At 44.5% G+C, this 20,572-nt stretch overlaps 1 protein-coding gene across 5 annotated transcripts in view; it reads left to right on the top strand.

Annotated features, from left to right (window-relative positions):
- The window catches only part of LOC147117722 (doublecortin domain-containing protein 2-like), a 365,165-nt gene extending 347,242 nt beyond the window's left edge, over positions 1 to 17,923 (top strand). For all 5 annotated transcript variants that reach the window (XM_085988936.1, XM_085988938.1, XM_085988935.1 and 2 more), the window contains one exon: positions 16,730 to 17,923. In XM_085988936.1, the coding sequence (XP_085845062.1) occupies positions 16,730 to 16,849 (120 nt within the window). In that variant the 3' untranslated portion in view covers positions 16,850 to 17,923. The remainder of the gene's footprint in view (positions 1 to 16,729) is intronic.
- Positions 17,924 to 20,572: the final 2,649 nt, after the last annotated feature.

Below are 20,572 nucleotides of genomic sequence, written 5' to 3'. Positions count from 1 at the left end.
CAGAAGGCCCAAAACGCCCCACCACAAGCCCCTCTACATCCATGGGAGTGGCCCTCATCCCCATGGCAAAGGGTACACATTGATTTTGCTGGTCCATTTATGGACTCGATGTTTTTAATTGCGGTGGATGCACATTCAAAGTGGCCAGAGGTAATAAAAATGTCCTCAACCACCACAGAAAAAACTATCACAGTCTTATGAACCATATTTGCCAGAAATGGGCTGCCTGAACAGATTTGCTCCGACAATGGACCACAGTTTGTGTCTGAAGAGTTCCGGAGGTTCTTAAAGAACAATGGTGTTAAGCATTACACATCCACCCCATATCATCCAGCCACCAATGGATTGGCTGAGAGGTTCGTTCAAACATTCAAGAAGGCTATCAAGGCAATGTGTATTGAAGACATACCCCTACAACACAAGGTGGATAACTTCTTGTTTGCCTACCGGAATGCGACACATGCGGTTCCCAACCAAACTCCAGCCATGATGTTCTTCAATCGAAGACTAAGATGCCGCTTGGATTTGGTTAAGCCAAACATCAGAAGAGATGTGGAGAACAGGCAGTTTCAGAATATGAATGAAAGGCCAACCAGGAGTTTCAAGATAGGTCAACCAGTTTTGGCCCGGGACTACCGCACAGAGAAATGGCAGCCAGGAATGATCTGCACACGGCAAGGACCTCTAATGTATACCGTGGACGTTGGAGAGAGCATTGTAAGACGCCATGCTGACCAGATTCTAGAGTCACTGGAAAACGTCAAATCTACACCACGATCCTATACACCTGGTGATGAAACCGAAGTACCAATTGCATCTACCTCAGAATTGGTGATATTGGAAGCAGACGAACCAAACAACGACGTTGATCCCGAATCAACTTTGCCAGAAGAACCTGATACCCCAAAGAGGCGTTATCCGGACAGAATCAGGAAGCCTCCTCAAAGACTGAATTTATAATTGATTAACTTCAGTTAATGTATATAGCAACTGTAATTGTAAATATGTTATTTAATTATTAATTGAATGTTATGTACTGTTTAGCTAAAAGGGGAGGAATTGTAGTGTATGTACCTTGAAGAAGGAACTATATTCTGCAGCCCCTGTATACTGCAGTACCAGTAGTGACCACCCCTGTATATAAGCCTGTGTAGTAACTTTGTATAGTAGTTCCAGTTTTGTCTCCATTCAGTAAACACCTGTTATAACCAACTTCTGCAGTCCCTGTCTCAATTACACACGGACATTACAGTGGTGTTCCCATGCGTCTGCTGCCCTTGTTCCTCTAGGTGGAAGAGGTCGCGGGTTTGGGAGGTGCTGCCGAAGAAGCCTTGGCGAGTTGCTGCAGTGCATCTTGTAGATGGTACACACTGCAGCCACAGAACGCCAGTGGTGGAGGGAATGAATGTTTAAGGTGTTGAATGGGGTGCCAGTCAAGTGGGCTGCTTTGTCCTGGATGGTGTCAAGCTTCTTGAGTGTTGTTGGAGCTGCACTCATCCAGGCAAGTAGAGATTATTCCATCACACTCCTGACTTGTGCCTTGTAGATGGTGGAAAGGCTTTGGGGAGTCGGGAGGTGAGACACTCGCCGCAGAATACCTAGTCTCTGACCTGCTCTTGTTGCCACAGTATTTATGTGGCTGGTCCAGTTAAGTTTCTGGTCAATGGTGACCCCCCAGGATGTTGATGGTGGGGGATTCGTCAATGGTAATGCTGTTGAATGTCATGGGGCAGTGGTTGGAGATAGTCATTGCCTGGCACTTGTGTGGCATGAATGTTACCTGCCACTTATCAGCCCAAGCTTGAATATCATCCAGGTCTTGTTGCATGCTACCAACTGAGCCAAACTGGCACTAAAAAGATAAATCTGCCGTCATTATTTCTAACCCTTTCTAACTCCTGGTAATTTTCTGCTTGTTGTGCTAATTATTATCAAGTGTTTGCATGTAGTTCACATTCACAGTACTGTGAAACATCAAGCATGTCAGACAGATGCTCACCCTATAAGTTGTAGAGATCCAGAGTGCGACAAAAGCACATCACACCAGTGGTTGTAAATCCATGCAAAGAAGTCACTTCATTAGTTGCGAATTAAATCCTCACCTTTCCTGTGTTTTAAGCACAATCTGTGAAAGGTTGGTTACATCACTTACAAGATCTTGTTCGAACAGATGAGGTAGAACATGAATTGTGATCGCAGTCATCATAAATGCTAGTTGACATCAATACTGAGAAAAAGATTTGCTGCTATAACTTAATATTCAGCAAAAAATACAAATACCAGAGGACACAGATTTACGATAATTGTCAAAAAAAGAGGGAAGACGAGGAGAATTTTTTTACGCAGCGTGCTGTTATGATCTGGAATGTATTGCCTGAAAGGGTGGTGAAAGCAGATTCAATAGCAACTTTCAAAATGGAATTGGATATATACTTGAAAAGGAAAAATTTGCAGGGCTATGGAGAAAGAGCAGAGGAGTGGACTAATTTGATAGCTCTTTCAACGTTGGGCTGAATGGTCTCCTTCTGTGCTGTATGATTCTATGGAATATGGGAAGTGGAATCACCGCAGTAGGTGGTGGTCTCTGAAGTTGGGGTTAAGACATTGCAGCAGTTTCACCTTAATGCTGCATCTAACCTATGCTACATCTGATGTGCAAGTGATTTTTATTAATGAACAGAAAATCAGGCACTGTGGGACTGAGACTTCCCAACAAGCATTCCCTGAGAGTGCTGCTTCACACGACGAGCACCCTATCGGAGAATCAGTCCCTGAGAGGCACACCGTCAGCATATTACATCATGATTATTAAGCCACTCGTAAGCAAATGCGAGCTGAACTATAATGTTATAATGGCAATTTGAAGCTCTGACTACAAAGCATTTGGATACTGGCCTCCTGATGTGTCTCATTTTACTTGCTGAACTCTGGCTGTTTCATTTCTATTACCCGCCGTAAAACTGACCAAAGAAATATGTGCAAGAGCAGAATTCCTTACAATTGCAGATTATGCAAAGGTATATTTTCAAAAGAACACCTGGAATGCATTGCCTGAAAGGGTAGTGGAAGCAGATTTTTAGCAACTTTCAAAAAGGAATTGGATATATACACGGAAAGGAAAAAATTGCAGGGCCATGGAGAACGAGCAGGGGAGTGGAACTAATTGGATAGCCCTTTCAAAGAGCCGACACAGGCACGATGGGCCAAATGGCCGCCTTCTGCACTGTATGATTTTATGATAACCTGGCTCTATCTCATCTGATGGAGGAATTTGGAGATTATCTAAAGTTTGGTAACTAACCATCTGGTACAAGCAAGCGTGTTACCATAGCTCCATCTTCTCTTGCTGCTTAACCCCACCCTGTATCCGGATTGAATATAGTAACCTGCAAGCTTAAGGTGCAGTGCAAGATTATACTTAAATAGGTAAATAGAGTTGAAGTACAGATCAGCCATGATCTAATTAAATGGCGTAGCAGGCTCGAGGGGCTGAATGGCCTACTCCTGTTCATATGTTTCTATCGCTATGGACTACTGTATTAAGCAGTCTACAACAGTGAAATCATTATTGTGCAATTAGATCCTTTAATTTTTATTACATTTTACAAACTGGAAGCTGCTGGCAATTCTAAACACTTTCATGTTAATTACAAGAGATGCAGTAACTCACTCGACATTCAGCTACAGTCTGGGAGGACTGATACAATTAAATCATCAGTAATGCACTTTGAAGGGAGCAGGAGTTAAAATATACCTTTTAATGACATTGCTAAAGTGCAGTATTACCAGTTAAATCTAGGTTTGCCATTGAGAACATAGGCAGGGGAGGATTAAGATTAATGTTCAGGTGAGGTCCACGTGAGCTCTTATTTCAACTTTTACTTTTTGTGGACTGAGAGATTCTATCTTGTCAGTAAAAAAAAAAAAAAAAAAATCCTGAAAATCTTTAAATCAGACCACGAGATGCACATGTCAAAAAGGCAACCATCAACCAGACTGACAGGACACCACAAGATGGCCTCCTGTAGAGTCACAATGTAACCAATTAACGCATTAAGTCTCCAGAGAGTGACATATTACAGATTGTGCACCTTCAGTTATAATTGATGCTTAAGAATTCCTCTAAAGGCCTTTCTGATTGATGAGGGTAGCGTCTTGTTAAATATCAGGACCATGTGTAAACCGTCAGCCATGATTGATACGACAATGACTTTAAGTAATTAATCAGGACAACTGCGAAAAAAGCTGAACCAAATTTGAGAAGGTTACCTGCCTTGATAAGAACTGTTTCTGACCTCGAATTCAACAGCATCTTCCAGAATGATCTGCAATGATTATAGATTCCCCCTCCCCTGCAAACTAGTTGAGATCAACAATATTGGTCGTTGAATCGATACTTCATTCACATCTCTTCCATTTGTTTCTCTGACCTTTTCTTTCTCCCCCTTTCTCTTGCCATTTTCTGTTGTGACCAGCACCTAATTTATAAGGCAATGTCTTCTTACAAACAATCACTGATCTTTCTCAAATTACAAAGCCCTATTCGCTGTTTAGTAACACGATCAACACAAAAGAAAATGGCAGTGGAAGTAAAGGGATATCATTAAAAAAAAATCTAAATTCAATTAATTTTTAATTAGTTAGTACTTTCCTCTGGCTTAATTACATTAACCGACTTTTTTTTAAATGAAAGGAATTGCTGAACTGTAAAAGAACTGGGAGATTTTGTGTGTTTAAATAAGAAATCCAATCAATCAAGTGAGCTGTTTCATTGATTTCTGTGTTCCAGTTTTGAATGTTTTTCTGTTCTCTCAGATTAGGTATCGTGCCCTGCATGTTACTGCCGGTGTTATTTTTGCTGTTTGATTCTTTAGTGTAGTTTTGCTTTGTTTGAAGCTGGTTTTAAGCTTGTTGATATGCACGTACTTCTGCCTCACTTTCTACTTGTTCTCTGCCTATGCTCAGCTAATTATTTTCTTTTGGGACCCCTTTGATTGCAGTGAATATGATGTACAAATAATCAGTATGGAGGATAGTACTTCTTGTACAATTGTAAAATTGGCTGATGGCATCAAGCTGTATGATTATGTATAGCCCTGGATGAATATATTTGATGAGCTTGGAAATGACATGGATTTTAATGTGGTTAAATGTAAGTTATGTGTATATTAGTACAATGGCATTGAACATATGTTTACAATATAATGGATCCTATTTTAAATAAGCCAGTAGTAGGATTAGACTAATCCCAGCCTGTAGTGCATGTGCCTTTAAGACAGAACTACTTTTACAGCTCCTGTATACTGTAGTACCGGCAGTGACCACACCTGTATATAAGCCTTGCGCATGCCTCTGTACCCCCAGTCTTGAGACTACCCTCCTCCAGTAAATACCTGTTTATCGTTAAGTTACAGCATCCGTGTGGTTATTGAAAAACAGCATACTCTCAGAATCACGGATCTAACAGTGGTGACGAGTGTCGATTCGAATCTACCTGCAACTCTGCATTTCCCTTCGAGGATTCGCTCCGGGAGGGCGGTGCAACAAAAAAAAAAAAAAAGTCGAGGCCAGGAACACGGGCATCGACCACGAGCAACCGCCCAGTCATCCGGCAGAGAGTGAACATCGCAGGGGAGGCTGTGGAGAGCCGGGCTTGGTTCCCCAGCCACGATGATCAGCAAGAGACTGACGACAGGTCCAGCGCAGACCCTTCCCGGACAGCGGCGGCTGGAGCCGACCGACGGCGGAGAGAAAGCCGAGTAGCGTCGACGGGGTAAGACAGAGGGTGAAGCGCACAGGGCGCAGCCGGGGGTTGAAAACCGAGCGGCGTCGAGAAAATAAAAAAAGAAACCGGAGAGAGAGCGGGTAAAGCAACAGCCGGGTTCAGGACCGAGCGGCGTCGAGAAAAAAAAAAGAACGCGCAGAGCACAGCCAGGGCTCAAGGGCTGAACAGTGTCCGCGGGGAGAAGGGGGGAGAGCGCGGGAGATGCCATTGAGCCGCGGAGAAGAAGGAAGAGCGCGGGAGACGCCATTTTTAGAAGCCGCAGTGGAGAAGAAGGGCGAGCGCGGGAAGGAAGGAAAGTGCGGGAGACGCCATTTTGTGCCAGCAGAGAAGAAGGGGAAGCGCGGGAGATGCCATTTTTGACAGTTAAATCACACCCAGGGATGCCGAAGAGTGGCAGTATCTCTACATTCGACAATGAAGTCGATGATTGGGTGACATATGTGGAACGTATTGAGGTGTACTGCAGGGCGAATGAAGTGCCAGATGCTAGTAAAGCACTGGTTTTGTTAAATTCCATGGGTGCAAAAACTTATGGGTTACTGCAAAATCTAATAACCCCAGAGAAGCCGGTGAACAAGAATTTCGAAAGCATAGTAGAAATCCTACAGGACCACTTAAACCCCACACCGCTGCTGATAGCAGAACGGTTTAAGTTCCATAAAAGGAACCAACACAAAGACGAAAGCAATGCTGAGTACCTAACGAAACTGCGCAAGCTATCGAAACACTGCCAGTTTGGAGTGGGACTAGCAGATATGTTAAGGGACAAGTTTGTGTGTGGGCTACAAAGTGAAGGAACCCAGAAACGGCTTCTATCAGAAAAGGATCTTACGCTGGACAAGGCTTTCAGTATGGCAGCATCACACGAAGCAGCTGCAAGGGGAGCTGCAGAGATACAACGGAGACCGCAAGAATATGGCACCAATGAAATGTCCTATGGAACAGGGAAGTGCTATCGCTGCGGCAGAACGACACACGATCAGAAGGATTGTTGGTTCAAGGACCAAGTGTGCAGACAGTGTGGAAAAGCAGGACACATAGCAAGAGTCTGCAGGTCTGGGAAGAAAACCAACAGTAAGAAATCTCCACAGGAGAAGTACAAAAAGGTACACCAGGTGATGGACAGTGGTTCAGACGAACAGAAAAGTGACACAGACTCCGGAAGCAAGGAGCTGGGTTGTCTGAAACTACATAAGGTAACCAAAATGGAGGATCACCAGACTATCTGGGTTACACTCAAGCTAGACGGAGTCCAAGTGAAAATGGAATTGGACACAGGATCAGCCCTAACAGTCATAAACCAAAGGGACTACAAGCGGCTATTTTCACATATACCCTTGAAAGCTACAGAGATTGTCTTGAAGACGTATACGGGGCAAAAAGTCTACCCCAAAGGAAAAATAAGGGTGAAAGTGATATATAAAGGCCAGGAAATACCTAAAATGGATATATATGTATTGCCAGATGGAGGACCACCACTGCTAGGACGTGAATGGATCCGGAAGATACAATTAGATTGGCATTCCATACAGGCACTGAAGGTTGAGGCCAAAATGGATGACGACGTCACACCTGGACGACTGTCAAAAATGCTAACTGACGCAAAAGAAGTGTTCCAGGAGGGACTAGGAACACTAAAAGGCACGAAACAGCATGGAAACGCTGATGAGCTATCGCGCCTGCCACTGCCTACTGTGGAGGAAGCACCAGCAGTGGACCCTATCGAGATATTTTATTCGTCAATAATTGAACGAATGCCAGTAACGAACGCGGATATAGAGAAGGAGACCCGCAATGATCCGACTCTGTCTCGGGTATATGATTTGACGGTGAGGGGATGGCCAACACATGGCGACTCACTGTTGCCAGCATTCTCATCCAGAAGAGAACAGCTGTCAGTATGCCAGGGGACAGTGATGTGTGGATCCAGAGTGGTGATTCCACCCAAGTTAAGGGAGAGAGTGCTAAATGAGCTATATGAAGGTCATCTGGGGGGAGTGAAAATGAAAAGCCTTGCTAGGGCTTGTGTGGTGGCCGGGAATCGATCAACAAATCGAAGACCTAACTAAGAGCTGCTTAGGATGCCAGAAGGTCCAAAATGCACCACCACATGCCCCTCTACACCCATGGGAGTGGCCCTCCTCTCCATGGCAACGGGTGCATATTGATTTCGCTGGTCCATTCATGGACTCAATGTTCTTAATAGCAGTGGATGCTCATTCGAAGTGGCCTGAGGTGATAAAAATGTCCTCAACCACTACAGAGAAAACGATTGCAGTCCTACGGACCATATTTGCCAGAAACGGTTTGCCAGAGCAGATTTGCTCTGATAATGGACCACAGTTTGTGTCCGAAGAGTTTCAAAAATTTATGAGAAGGAATGGGGTAAGGCATTACACATCCGCCCCGTATCATCCAGCCACAAATGGATTGGCTGAGAGGTTCGTACAAACCTTTAAGAAGGCGATAAAGGCCATGTGCGACGATGAAATTCCACTACAGCATAAGATGGACAATTTCTTATTAGCCTACCGAAACGCGACACATGCAGTTACCAACCAGACCCCGGCCATGATGTTCTTTAACCGAAGGTTGAGATCTTGTCTGGACTTGCTCAGACCAAATGTGCGAAGAAATGTTGAGGACAAACAATTCCAGCACATCAATGAGAAGCCGACAAGGAGCTTCAATGTAGGACAGGATGTCGGGGAGAACATTGTGAGACGCCACATCGATCAGATCTTAGCGTCACAGGAACGCGTCAACCCCATGTCTCGAGTACCTGGGGATGAACCCGACATACCAGAATCTACCTCAGAACCAGTAGCAGTGGAACCCGATGAACTACCCGATGAAAAGGGGTCAGAATCGCCTCTGCACCAAGAGCAAGAACCTCAGGAAAGGCGCTATCCCGAAAGGGTCAGGAAGCCGCCCCAAAGACTGAATCTATAAATGGACTATTGTTGTTTAATGTACATGTTAAAGTGTTAATTGTTATTTGAATATTAGGGGTACTACTAATCTAAAAGGGGAGGAATTGTAGTGTATGTGCCTTTAAGACAGAACTACTTTTACAGCTCCTGTATACTGTAGTACCGGCAGTGACCACACCTGTATATAAGCCTTGCGCATGCCTCTGTACCCCCAGTCTTGAGACTACCCTCCTCCAGTAAATACCTGTTTATCGTTAAGTTACAGCATCCGTGTGGTTATTGAAAAACAGCATACTCTCAGAATCACGGATCTAACACAACCCACGCCCCATTAAAGCAGCAACCACAAAAAATACAAGGTGGTATGGTTCACTCAAACTAGTTTCAAACAAAATCAAACTAACAAAAGTAACTAACACAACAAACTTGAATCAGTGGGTAGATTTGGGGGGGATATCAAAACCAAAAGCCCTTGAGATGCTCACCAGTCATGGAAGGCATCCAATGAGGCACTAGATGCGATGGGGTGGATTCCTGGCATCGTGGAAGGCATCCAGCAGACTAGCAAACGCCTCCTGTTGGTGTTCAAGGGTCACCCAACTATGAACTGTAGCTTAAGACATGGGAAAACAGCTACAGAAATCCTGCCTTGTGATCTTACTCATGCTGGACTTGTGGACGGCACAATGTACTGGGTGTAGATTAGTAAAGGCCAAATGGAAAAGGATTTAGGTGTGATTGTTGTTCAAAAATTGTATGTCGCTGGATGAACTGATTGTTCATTTCACGTCCCACAGACCATTGGTCAAGCTACGAGTCAGGACTGGTTTCATTCATTTTCTGAGGCAGGTTTTAAAGAGGTTTTGATTTTTTTTAACACTAAATAAAGCATCAGAAAACCATTATAATATAGAATCATAGAATTCCACAGCACAGAAGGAGGCCAGCTCTCTGAATGCACCACCCACTTAATCCCACTCCCTTTAAAATGTTAATTTTTCAAATATTTGTCTACTTTTCCTTTCAAAAGCTATTATGGATTCTGCTTCCACCACTTTCTGGTAGGACTTCCTAGCAACCCACTGTGTAAAATAAATACATTTTCCTAACCTTTCTCTTTGTCCTTTGGTGATGATCTTAAATATGTGCTTTCTAGTTACCAACTCACCAAAACAGTTTCTAGATCTCCAAAAGCAATAGCTCCTGTCCTGTTCCTGCACACAGGTGAGGTTAAAATTGGAGCCAGTGTTATTGGGGTTGCCAGGAGTTATCCCCCTTATTAACCAATGTTCCTCTTCCATTATGACATCACAGCAGCAAGTTACATCAGATGTGTGGTATCCTGGATACAGTAACCAGCTGAGAGGAAGTTTGGTGGGAGGAAGAGAGGGTGTGACTAGTTCTTGTGGTTATTTGACATGATTTTAATATTTTGATATAAAATATCAAATAGGATTTTTAAAAATCCAGGAAAAAAGACATACTGCATAACGCTTTGTAACCGGAGCAGTATCCCAACAGGTGAGAAAGGAGGGGGGAAATATCGATGGTCCAATCTACCTCCCTCAGCAACATGAAGGAATATGGATCTTTAGCCCATTCATTAGGATATTGTTTCCCCACATTAAAAAGAAAGAAAAATTACAAGCTCTCTGTTATGTATTGTGTGTTCTCCTCCCACCTGTGGGGGTGCTGTCACAGCAGATAAATGGTTGGGTGTTCTCTTGGTTAAGTTTAGTTCTCTTTGTTTGGAACTCTCCAGAACTTTCCTTTCCTTCCTGAATAAAGCACTTCATGTTTGAATCTCTGGGTTCTGAGTTCTAATTGTGTCTAGGTAGAAAGGTACCGACACAACAAAGTGGCGACGAGGATCGGATGAATCTGCGTTGTGGGAACTTTCTTGTTTTCGACTACAAAACACTCGGAACAGAGATTGCAGCATCACATTAACGTTACGGGTGCAGTGAGTAAACAGAAATTAAAATTTGAAACGTGAGATGGCTGCTATATTAGGAAACATCAGTGATTTTGATGAAAATGTGGAGCAATGGAGCGCTTATACGGAACATTTTGATTATTTTGTATTGGCGAATGCGGTGGCAAACGAAAAGGTCATGACTACCTTTTTCAGTGTAATGGGGCCGAAGACATTCAATTTACTTCGCAGCCTTGTGCAGCCAGATAAGCCAGGAACTAAAACATATAAGCAACTAGTGGAAATTCTTGGAGCACATTTTTCACCAAAACCTCTGGTTATTGCTGAGAGATTTAGATTTCACAAACGGAATCAAGAGGAGGGGAAATCAGTGACGATGTTTATTGCTGCTTTAAAAAGGTTGTCAGAACACTGCGAGTTCAAGGAGGTGCTGAATGACACCATTAGAGACAGACTTGTGTGTGGTCTGCCAAGTGCAGCCACACAGAAGCGCCTTCTTACTGAGGACAACCTTACTCTTGAAAAGGCCATTGAAGTTAGTGACTCCATGGAGATGGCGGAAAAGGAGGCTCACCAGTTGAGTTCAACAGGGAGAGTTCACAAGGTGTCGTCTGAGCCTAAAGGTGCGCGGAACGGCACATGTTACCGTTGTGGGAAAACGGGCCATCACGCTAATGACTGCTGGTGTACAGAGCTGGAATGCCGAAATTGTGGCAAAAAGGGTCACATTGAACGCGCCTGCAGAGGTAAAAAAAAGAACAGACAGAGCTGGGAAGCATGAAAGCAAAATGTCTGTATTTGGACAAGAGAGGAAAAAGAGTGTTCATTCAGTGCAGTATGATGGATCAAGCAAAACAGAGGGGAGCGACACCTCTGAGGAGGAAGAGGTGCACATACTGACGGTTGCAGGTGGTTCAAATGGCTACTGGGTGTCACCACTGGTGGAGGGACAATCAGTGCGGATGGAGGTGGACACAGGCGCGGCTGTGTCCCTTGTTTCAGACACTGTCTACAACAAAATGCTAAAGCATCTTACCCTTCAGCCAACAAACATTGTGCTAAAGACGTATACCGGCGAACCTGTGGCCATGACAGGCGCCATTGAGGTGACAGTTAAATTGAACAGACAGACTGCGAAACTGCCACTATATGTGGTAAAGGGAAATTACCCATCGCTACTGGGACGTGCGTGGCTAGAGAAAATCACGCTGGACTGGCCTGCAATCCGCATGATGTCAAAAGGGGAGTCAGGTCTAACTGCAGTGCTAAACAAACATGCAGAACTCTTCAATGGGGAACTTGGGAGCATGAAAAAGATCAGCGTGAGACTGGACATTAAACCTGACAGCAAGCCGAAGTTTCACAAAGCCCGACCTGTACCCTATGCAATTAAGCCAAAAGTTGAGACTAACTTGGAGGCCTTAGTCGAGAATGGAGTCCTGGAGCCTGTGAGTATGAGCAAATGGGCCACACCCATTGTTCCTGTCCTGAAAAAGGATGGATCTGTTCAAATCTGCGGGGATTTTAAAGTGACTATTAACCCGGTGCTGTCTGCGGAACAGTACCCACTTCCCCTCATTGATCTTTTTACGGGCCTGGCCGGAGGGCAAATGTTCAGCAAAATAGACTTATGTCAGGCTTATCTACAAATGCATGTCGATGACAAATCAAAGGAGCTGCTGACAATTGTGACACACAAGGGGCTATACAGGCACTGCCGCCTTCCGTTTGGAATTACGTCGGCCCCTGCTCTATTCCAAAGGGCAATGGATCAGATTTTGAGTGGACTGCCAGGAGTCCAGTGCTACCTGGACAACATCCTTGTCACTGGGACAAATGAGGAGGATCATCTTCTGAACTTGGATGCGACACTACAACGACTGAAAGAGTACGGACTCAGAGTTTGTAAAGACAAATGAGAATTCTTTCAGTCTTCAGTTGAGTACCTGGGGCATGTGATTGACGCTACTGGCCTGCATAAGGCGCCGTCAAAGGTCAAGGCGATCGTGGAGGCCCCAGCACCCCAGAATGTGAGCCAGTTACGTTCATTTCTGGGGCTTCTTAACTACTATGGGAAGTTTATTCGAGACTTAGCAACATTGCTGAAGCCGTTACATCAGTTGCTATGCCAAGGCAAAGCATGGAAATGGACTGAACTGTGCAACGAAGCTTTCGCCCAAGCAAAGAAAGCATTGCTGAAATCGGAGGTCCTGACACACTTCGACCCAAAGCTACCCGTGCAGCTAGCATGTGATGCGTCACCATATGGTGTGGGAGCAGTTATATTCCACATCATGCCTTCTGGTGAAGAGAAACCTATCGCCTTCGCATCACGCACCTTGAACAAGGCCGAGAGTAACTATGCACAGATTGAGCGTGAGGCCTTGGGAATCGTTTTTGGAATTTGAAAATTTCATCAGTACCTGTTTGGGAGAAGGTTCACACTCCTGACGGACCACCGTCCATTGACTTCAATCTTCAGGCCCCACACCGGAATTCCATCTCTTGCTGCAAGCAGGATGCAAAGGTGGGCTTTACTGTTGTCAGGACACACATACGACATCAAATATCGCAAATCAGACTTGCACGGCAACGCAGACGGTCTCTCGAGGCTACCCTTGCCTGTTACTCCCCCAGAGCCTCGTCAGATAGACATCTTCTACTTTAGACAAGTGGAGGGAGCACCTGTCACTGCAGTTCAGGTGTGAAGGTACACCCGCAACGATCCAGTCCTGTCTGAGGTAATGGACGATGTCATTCGAGGGAGAGCTATAGGAGATTCTCCTAGTTTGAAACCTTACGTTTCAAAAAGAAATGAGCTCTCTGTCCAGGCAGGTTGTCTTCTTTGGGGACGCCGTGTCATCATTCCGCCACCTCTGAGGGAACCTATACTGCAACAACGTCATACAGGCCACAGTGGGATGGTTCGGATGAAGGAAATGGCAAGAAGCTACTTCTGGTGGCCAGGTCTCAATGGAAATATTGAGGGGAAAGCCAAAGCATGTTCCCCATGTCAAAGGGTCCGGAATGTTCCACAGCTGGTAACCCTACACCCCTGGGATTGGCCTGCAGAAGTGTGGCAGCGAGTACATGTGGACTTCGCTGGTCCTTTCGAAGAGAAGATGTTTATGGTGGTTGTGGACGCTCGTAGCAAGTGGCCGGAGGTCGCTGTGATGAGGTCTACCGCGGCAGAGAAAACAATTGAGAAACTTGGTGAGATGTTCAGTCGTTATGGCTCACCGGAACAACTCGTAAGTGACAACAGTCCACAATTTGTATCACAGGAGTTTGCAACCTTCCTGCATGTGAATGGTGTCCAACACATCAGGTCTGCGCCCTATTATCCCTCTACTAACGGCCTGGCAGAAAGGTTCGTGCAAACTTTGAAGCACGCCTTGAAGGCATCACAAGGTCAGGGCTCAATCCACCAATGTCTGAACAGCTTCCTGTTGTCCTACAGGAATGAGCCGCATGCCACAACCAAAACTTCCCCCGCTTCGCTCATGATGAAGAGGCAATTGCGGACACGTTTTGACTTACTCAAACCTCCAAGGGCAGAACAGGTTGTCCATTGTCAACAACAAGTTCAAGTTGAAAAGAGAGAGAAAAGAGCCAAGGAGAGACGGTTTCACCCTGGAGAGCACGTCCTAGCTCGAAACTACAACACTGGACCGAAATGGGTTCCTGCTACGGTGATCACGCAGACGGGCCCTGTGTCTTACACGGTTGAGACTGCCGAGGACATCATCTGGAGAAGACACACAGATCAACTGTTGCTAGGAGCAGAGACAGCCACAGAGGCTCCAATGGCTGGTTGGCCTGAACTGTTTCCGGATGATACCGCAAACCAGCATCCTTTGCCACAGTGCTCTTCTCCAACACAGGAAGTCATAGAGACTGTTCCAACTGTGCAAACTCCTGACTTTCGACTGACACAGGCACCTTCTCCATCCAGGCCTGTGTCAATGCCTACTGCTGTGGAAGCCAGCGATGACCGCCGGTATCCTGTCAGAGAGCGGCGGCCTCCAAGACACTTGGATCTGTAGGCTTAGTGACTTACCCACAAGACTGGGGCAGAATAAACCCCAGGGTAAAGTCAGGGTTTGAGGCAGTCTACCTCTACCCTTGGCTAGTTGAGTGCATTGAAAGTAACTTACCTGTTGAGGAATAATGTGGACCTTTCATTTAAGAGGGGAGGAATATGTTATGTATTGTGTGTTCTCCTCCCACCTGTGGTGGCGCTTTCACAGCAGATAAATGGTTGGGTGTTCTCTTGGTTAAGTTTAGTTCTCTTTGTTCGGAACTCTCCAGAACTTTTCCTTCCTGAATAAAGCACTTCATGTTTGAATCTCTGGGTTCTAAGTTCTAATTGTGTCTAGGTAGAAAGGTACCGACACAACACTCTCCTCAATGGTTTAATTAATAACAAACTCCCCAGGATGACAGGTAGGGAAAATGCCCAGGAATGAGTGAAAAACAACCTTTGGAGCAATGCTCACAACGTATGCTGCAGTACTGTAACTGATCTTAGCGAGGCAATACAGATTTATTGAGAAGGGAATATCTTTTTTTTAGATAAGGAGAAGAATGAGAGTGTTGGACATAGAGATACTGAGAGAAACAACAAGAAAGTAAGGGAAAAAAAGAGGAAGCTGGAGGGACAAAGAGAAACAAACAGAAAGGCAGAGCGGGAGAATTAGCGTGTAAGATGAGTAAGAGACACAGTTACAGGAATAAAGAGTTTTTTTTTACTTTTATCGGAACGGAAAAAGAAAGTCAGGTGAGCTCTTTTAAAGGACTGACCAGACAAAGATGGGAGGAAAAACAATAGGTTAAGATTGAAGGTCAAATACCTGTGATTGCAGAATTAGGGGCACGAATAAAGTTTAAAAAGCCTCAAGTAAAACTAAAGTTTAGAAGAAATACTCCCCCTCTCAGAGTAATGGAAATGTAAAATAGACTCCTACCAAAAGCAGTTAATGTTACATGGATTAACTGTTTTTAATAAGTTGGATAAATATGTACATAAGAGCAGGATTGAGGGTTACAATGATGAGCACAGGTGATCACATTTTCTGTGGAGAATAATGTGCTGCTAGGCTTCATTGATGAGTCATCCATGGAAGGTGGCTGGTCATTACTGGATGATGTGGGTTGTAAGATTGGATTCATATCCTGTAGTCATGTGTGATTACCCTTGGGTCAGGAATAAATTTCACTGAGATTTATCTTCTTAGAGGTTTACCTATGGGTAGTTGGTTGCCTCTCTCAGGAGACTGCTTGTTTAGTTATAGTGCATGATGGGTTAAATTGTGCATGATCTGTGGAGGAAATGGGCTTGCTGGAGCCACAGGCAATTTCACATTACATCTTATGATTAAAGAGTTTATTTTAGTGATTTAGTTTACACGCTTGCTTCTCTATCACTCATTGTTTTCCATTTTGTCGAGGTAGAGTGTTTGGAGGAGTCTGTGACCTTGAAATTGTCTGTGGAATACTAGCACACAAATGCTTAATGCAGTCATCCAAAATTCCATCCTTAGTTTAGTGGAAGCTAAACTAGCACATTGAGTCATTTCAGACTAACGTGTTAAGTCTATTCATGTGTATATTACAGCATAATTTCAAGGCCTATGTCTCTTAATTATTTTATTAAAGTTAGGAATTTCTTTTTGTTTTCTATCTAAAGGATTAGCCCATTATTTTCACAGTGGTACATGCTTATTTTGTGCTGTTGCTAAATTGATCTAAATACAGTTTTGAAAAACCTAAAATAAAATGTGTCTTTCTGCATGTTTGCGTTGTGAGAGATAGAGAGAGAGAGAGACATCCTACTCATTTCTAATTTAAAGTACGTGGGCTGTCCCCAATTATACTTGGCTCACAATTTGGAAAGAGGCTACTACTAGTTGTGTGGTAAATTAACTTAGTACATTTGCCTTACAGTGCTCTAATTCAAACATGAAACACTATTGTATCATCCTTACTGCATTTCACGTCTAGTGCCACTACAAATAAAAATGTGGCTATTAATATTGATTTTTATGCTGTCTGTTTTGTTTTTGCTTTACACAGGATGAGGACAATCTTGAAGAAATATTAACAAGTCCTGCAGAAAGCATACCCAGCCCTCTAGAGAGTGACGGAAGAGAAACCATTCAATCAGCCACTGGACATGCTGTCTTGGCTCAGTGAATCTACAAGCCATTACAAGTTACCAATATAGCACAAATCGTTATGTTTTTATTTTGTTGACCCATTTTATGTCATTACTATGGTGCCTCCCCTGGCTGGAATGGTGAACTGGTCTGGGCAAGAATGTTTCAATGGCTGTTGGTATTGCTCCTTGATTGGCCAAAGGGCTTGCTTATAATTAAACACAGTACTTTTTAGGTGAAGGGTAGGGAATATTTTGACCAGGGCATGCAGACATAATTCAGCCCCATTTTAAAGTCCTACATTCTTCCCTTATATTTATAAGAACATAAGACGTAGGAGTAGGAGTAGGTAATTTGGCCTCTCGAGCCTGCTCCACCATTCAATAAGATCGTGGCTGATCTGATCTTGGCCTCAACTCCGCTTCCCTGCCTGCTCCCCATAACCCTTGACTCCCTTATCGTTCAAAAATCTGTCTATCTCCACCTTAAATATATTCAATGATCCAGCCTCCACAGCTCTCTGGGGAAGAAAATTCCAAAGATTCACGACCCTCTGAGAAAAGAAATTCCTCCTCATTTCCGATTTAAGTGTGCCTCTTTATTCTGAAATTATGCCCCCTAGTTCTAGATTCCCCCACGAGGGGAAACATCCTCTCTGCATCTACCCTGTCAAGCCCCCTCAGTATCTTATATGTTTAAATAAGATCCCCTCTCATTCTTCTAAACTCCAATGAGTATAGGCCCAGCCTGCTCAACCTTTCTTCATAAGACAACCCCTTCATCTCCAGAATCAACCTCATGAACCTTCTCTGAACTACCTCCAATGCAAGTATATCCTTCCTTAAATAAGGAGACCAAAACTGTACGCATGTATATTTCCATTATAAGCTCCTATGTCTACATTTATAACGGAAACTAACTATACATACTTGTCGTGACCGCAATGCGATCGGGAAACCTGGGAGAGTGGATTTTCCGCAGACCCTGCCGAATTTAACGGCAGGGTCTGATTAGGATTTAGAATCACACTTTCCCGCCCGCAGCCAGCCAGATGGAGAGGCTGACTGGTTGTTTGGTGGGCAGGCCTGTGGCATCAGGCCGCAGGAGGAGGGAGGGATTTGCGGGGGGTGGGTGGGGTGAGGAGAATCTGAAGCCGGAGAGGGATTGGGGCCGGAGGGGGAAGGTCAAAAGGCCATAGTGGTGATCAGAGCCAGAGGGGAAAGGTTGGAAGGCTGGAGGGGGATCGGGGGCCGTAGAGGGGAGATTGGAAGCCCATAGAGGTGAACGGAGGCCAGGAGGTGGGTGAGGTCGGAATGACCTCCTTCTGTGCTGTATGATTCAATAAGTGTCCGCTATATTTTCTTTCGCTTTTCCTTGTCAAGTCTTCTCTCTTTCTCCTCCCCCCCCGCCCCACCACCCCATGCAACACACAGTACCTTGGCCTGCTGACTGTGTATAGGGTAAACTCTCTGAGGCCCTATGCTTCCAAGTAGAGCCTGACATGCAGCTGGTGGAGATTGCGAACCACGATTTCCAATCCATTCTACTTTCTGTGCCTGCTGCAAAATCTTCCCACTATATTGTAACCAGCTAACAGGAGGTGAATGCAAGTTATCCCATACTTTTAGTCACAGTGTAGCATCAGTTGCATTGCCCCTCCCAAAATTAAACATTACAGAATATAGAAAAAAATTGTTTTTGTCTAATATATTTACCAGCCACAAAGAAAGATGGTATAGGATTGCCTACTACCTATTCGTTGTCCTTAATTGTTATTCTGGTCAATAATTTATCATTAACAACACTGAAATGGAATTTGTTTCAAATGGCAAAACTTGTAACCAAATTTTGCAACAACAAAAAATGTTGGAAATACACAGGATCCAGCATCTGTGGGAAGAAAAGATAGGTTAACCTTTTGGGCAGGGCCCTTCTTTAGAACTGAAGACTGAACTATAGGTATTTTAATAGAAGGAGGGAGGGAGTTCCAAGCAGTGAGAGGAACGTAATGGGCTGGATCACCTGCAACCTGCTGGAAAAAAGCAGATTTTTAGATGATATAAAAAAATCAACTCAATGAGAAGTTTTAATGAAATTAAATACATTAATGAATGAAAAGAACTGGCAAATAGCTAAGAGAGTGAGTGACCCAAGGAAAAAGGCAAGTAAATGGGGAAAATAGAAAAAAAAATAGCTCAGGAAGGCCATAGGTGCAGATCTGAAATTAAAGCAAAATGCTGGCAAAACACAGCGGGGCTGTGTGGGGTTGGGGGTGGGGTTGGGGGTGAGGGGGTGGGGTTGGGGGGGTGGGGGGTGGGGTTGGGGGTGAGGGGGTGGGGTTGGGGGGGTGGGGGGTGGGGTTGGGGGTGAGGGGGTGGGGTTGGGGGGGTGGGGGGTGGGGTTGGGGGGTTGGGGGGGTGGGGGGTGGGGTTGGGGGGGTGGGGGTGGGGTTGGGGGGGTGGGGTTGGGGGTGGGGGGTGGGGTTGAGGTGGGGGGGTGGGGTTGGGGGGGTGGGGGTGGGGGGTGGGGTGGGGGGGGTGGGGTGGGGGGGTATTGGTGGGGGGGTGGGGTGGGGGGGGTGAAATTTGTCTTGGGCGACAGAGAATCGGCTGCCCGTTTTACACTCTGCCCCATATTCTTTTCCATTGATGTTAAAAACCATGCTTCTCAGAGATCAATAGAATACGTAACCACCTAAACGGCAGGAACTTCCTGCGCCCCCCTAAATATGGGGAGAGGGGCGTAGGAAGAGGAGAAATGAAGATAATCATATTGCGAATATGTTCCTCCTTTCACCCAGCAACAACATCAACCCTAACATTATGCCTAAAGCCCAAGCTCAGGAGAGCATCTTCAAGTGCTCCCTACACCAGCTAATGTCATGGCCTCTCTAAATGAGACTGCCTAATTAGTTCCATATTATAGGCAGCGTTGTACTGTGCACACTGGAAACTGGATTAAGGTTACACGCACATTCATAAGTCTGGGCTCAGCTCCAGGACCTGAAAGGATTGTGTTCTGATTTGTCTTGTACCCAACCAAACCTACCCAGCAGGAACTTGATTGAATTTAGCTGACTCAGTTCACGTTTGACTCTTAATCAAACATTACACATATGATCATTGCTGTCCAATGTTTAAACCACTCTACTGTTTATCTCTTTTTTTCATGACTATTGTATCCCATCATGACTGAGGGTGATGCTTCCATTTGTTGAAAATGTAAAGTGTTACCCAACAGTTCTGGATCCATTTAAAACCCATCTTTTTGATCCTCGTAGAAAGAGCTGGCCTTGGACTGGACAGATTCCAGATGTTTTTACCGATGGGAAGGACTTTCGTTGGTGTAATGGATCGTTGGTCAGAGCAATTAACAAACCATCATTGGTGCAATATCTTGTATTTTTTTCTATGCCCATAGTTAAGGTCATGACGATGGCCATTGTTAAACTGCAAAATGTATGATGTCTGCAAGAAGGTGGAGAAACATTATCCAAGTAGCTTCGACAAATAATGCCTTGTTTAGTGTGAGGGAAAACCATTCCTTAGCTTTTGCACATGTTGTGGATGTTAATTTGTATACAGCACATACCTTAGAGTGAAAGGACACATTCATCAAGTTACCTTTCAAACCATGTAAATAACAGTATCTTTTATTAACACTCTAGTGTAGTCCTAGAAACTGATATCGATGTAAAATAAATCCTTTTGAATTGAGACTTTGACACTATCAATATTTTTTTGGCAAGGTGATTTATAAT

Source organism: Somniosus microcephalus, chromosome 5 (assembly GCF_052327205.1).
Source record: "Somniosus microcephalus isolate GS21.2 chromosome 5, FLI_Smic_1.0, whole genome shotgun sequence".
Classification (NCBI taxonomy): domain Eukaryota; kingdom Metazoa; phylum Chordata; class Chondrichthyes; order Squaliformes; family Somniosidae; genus Somniosus; species Somniosus microcephalus.
The sequence above is the reverse complement of the archived record's forward strand: the minus strand, read 5'-3'. Positions and strand labels throughout refer to the sequence as shown.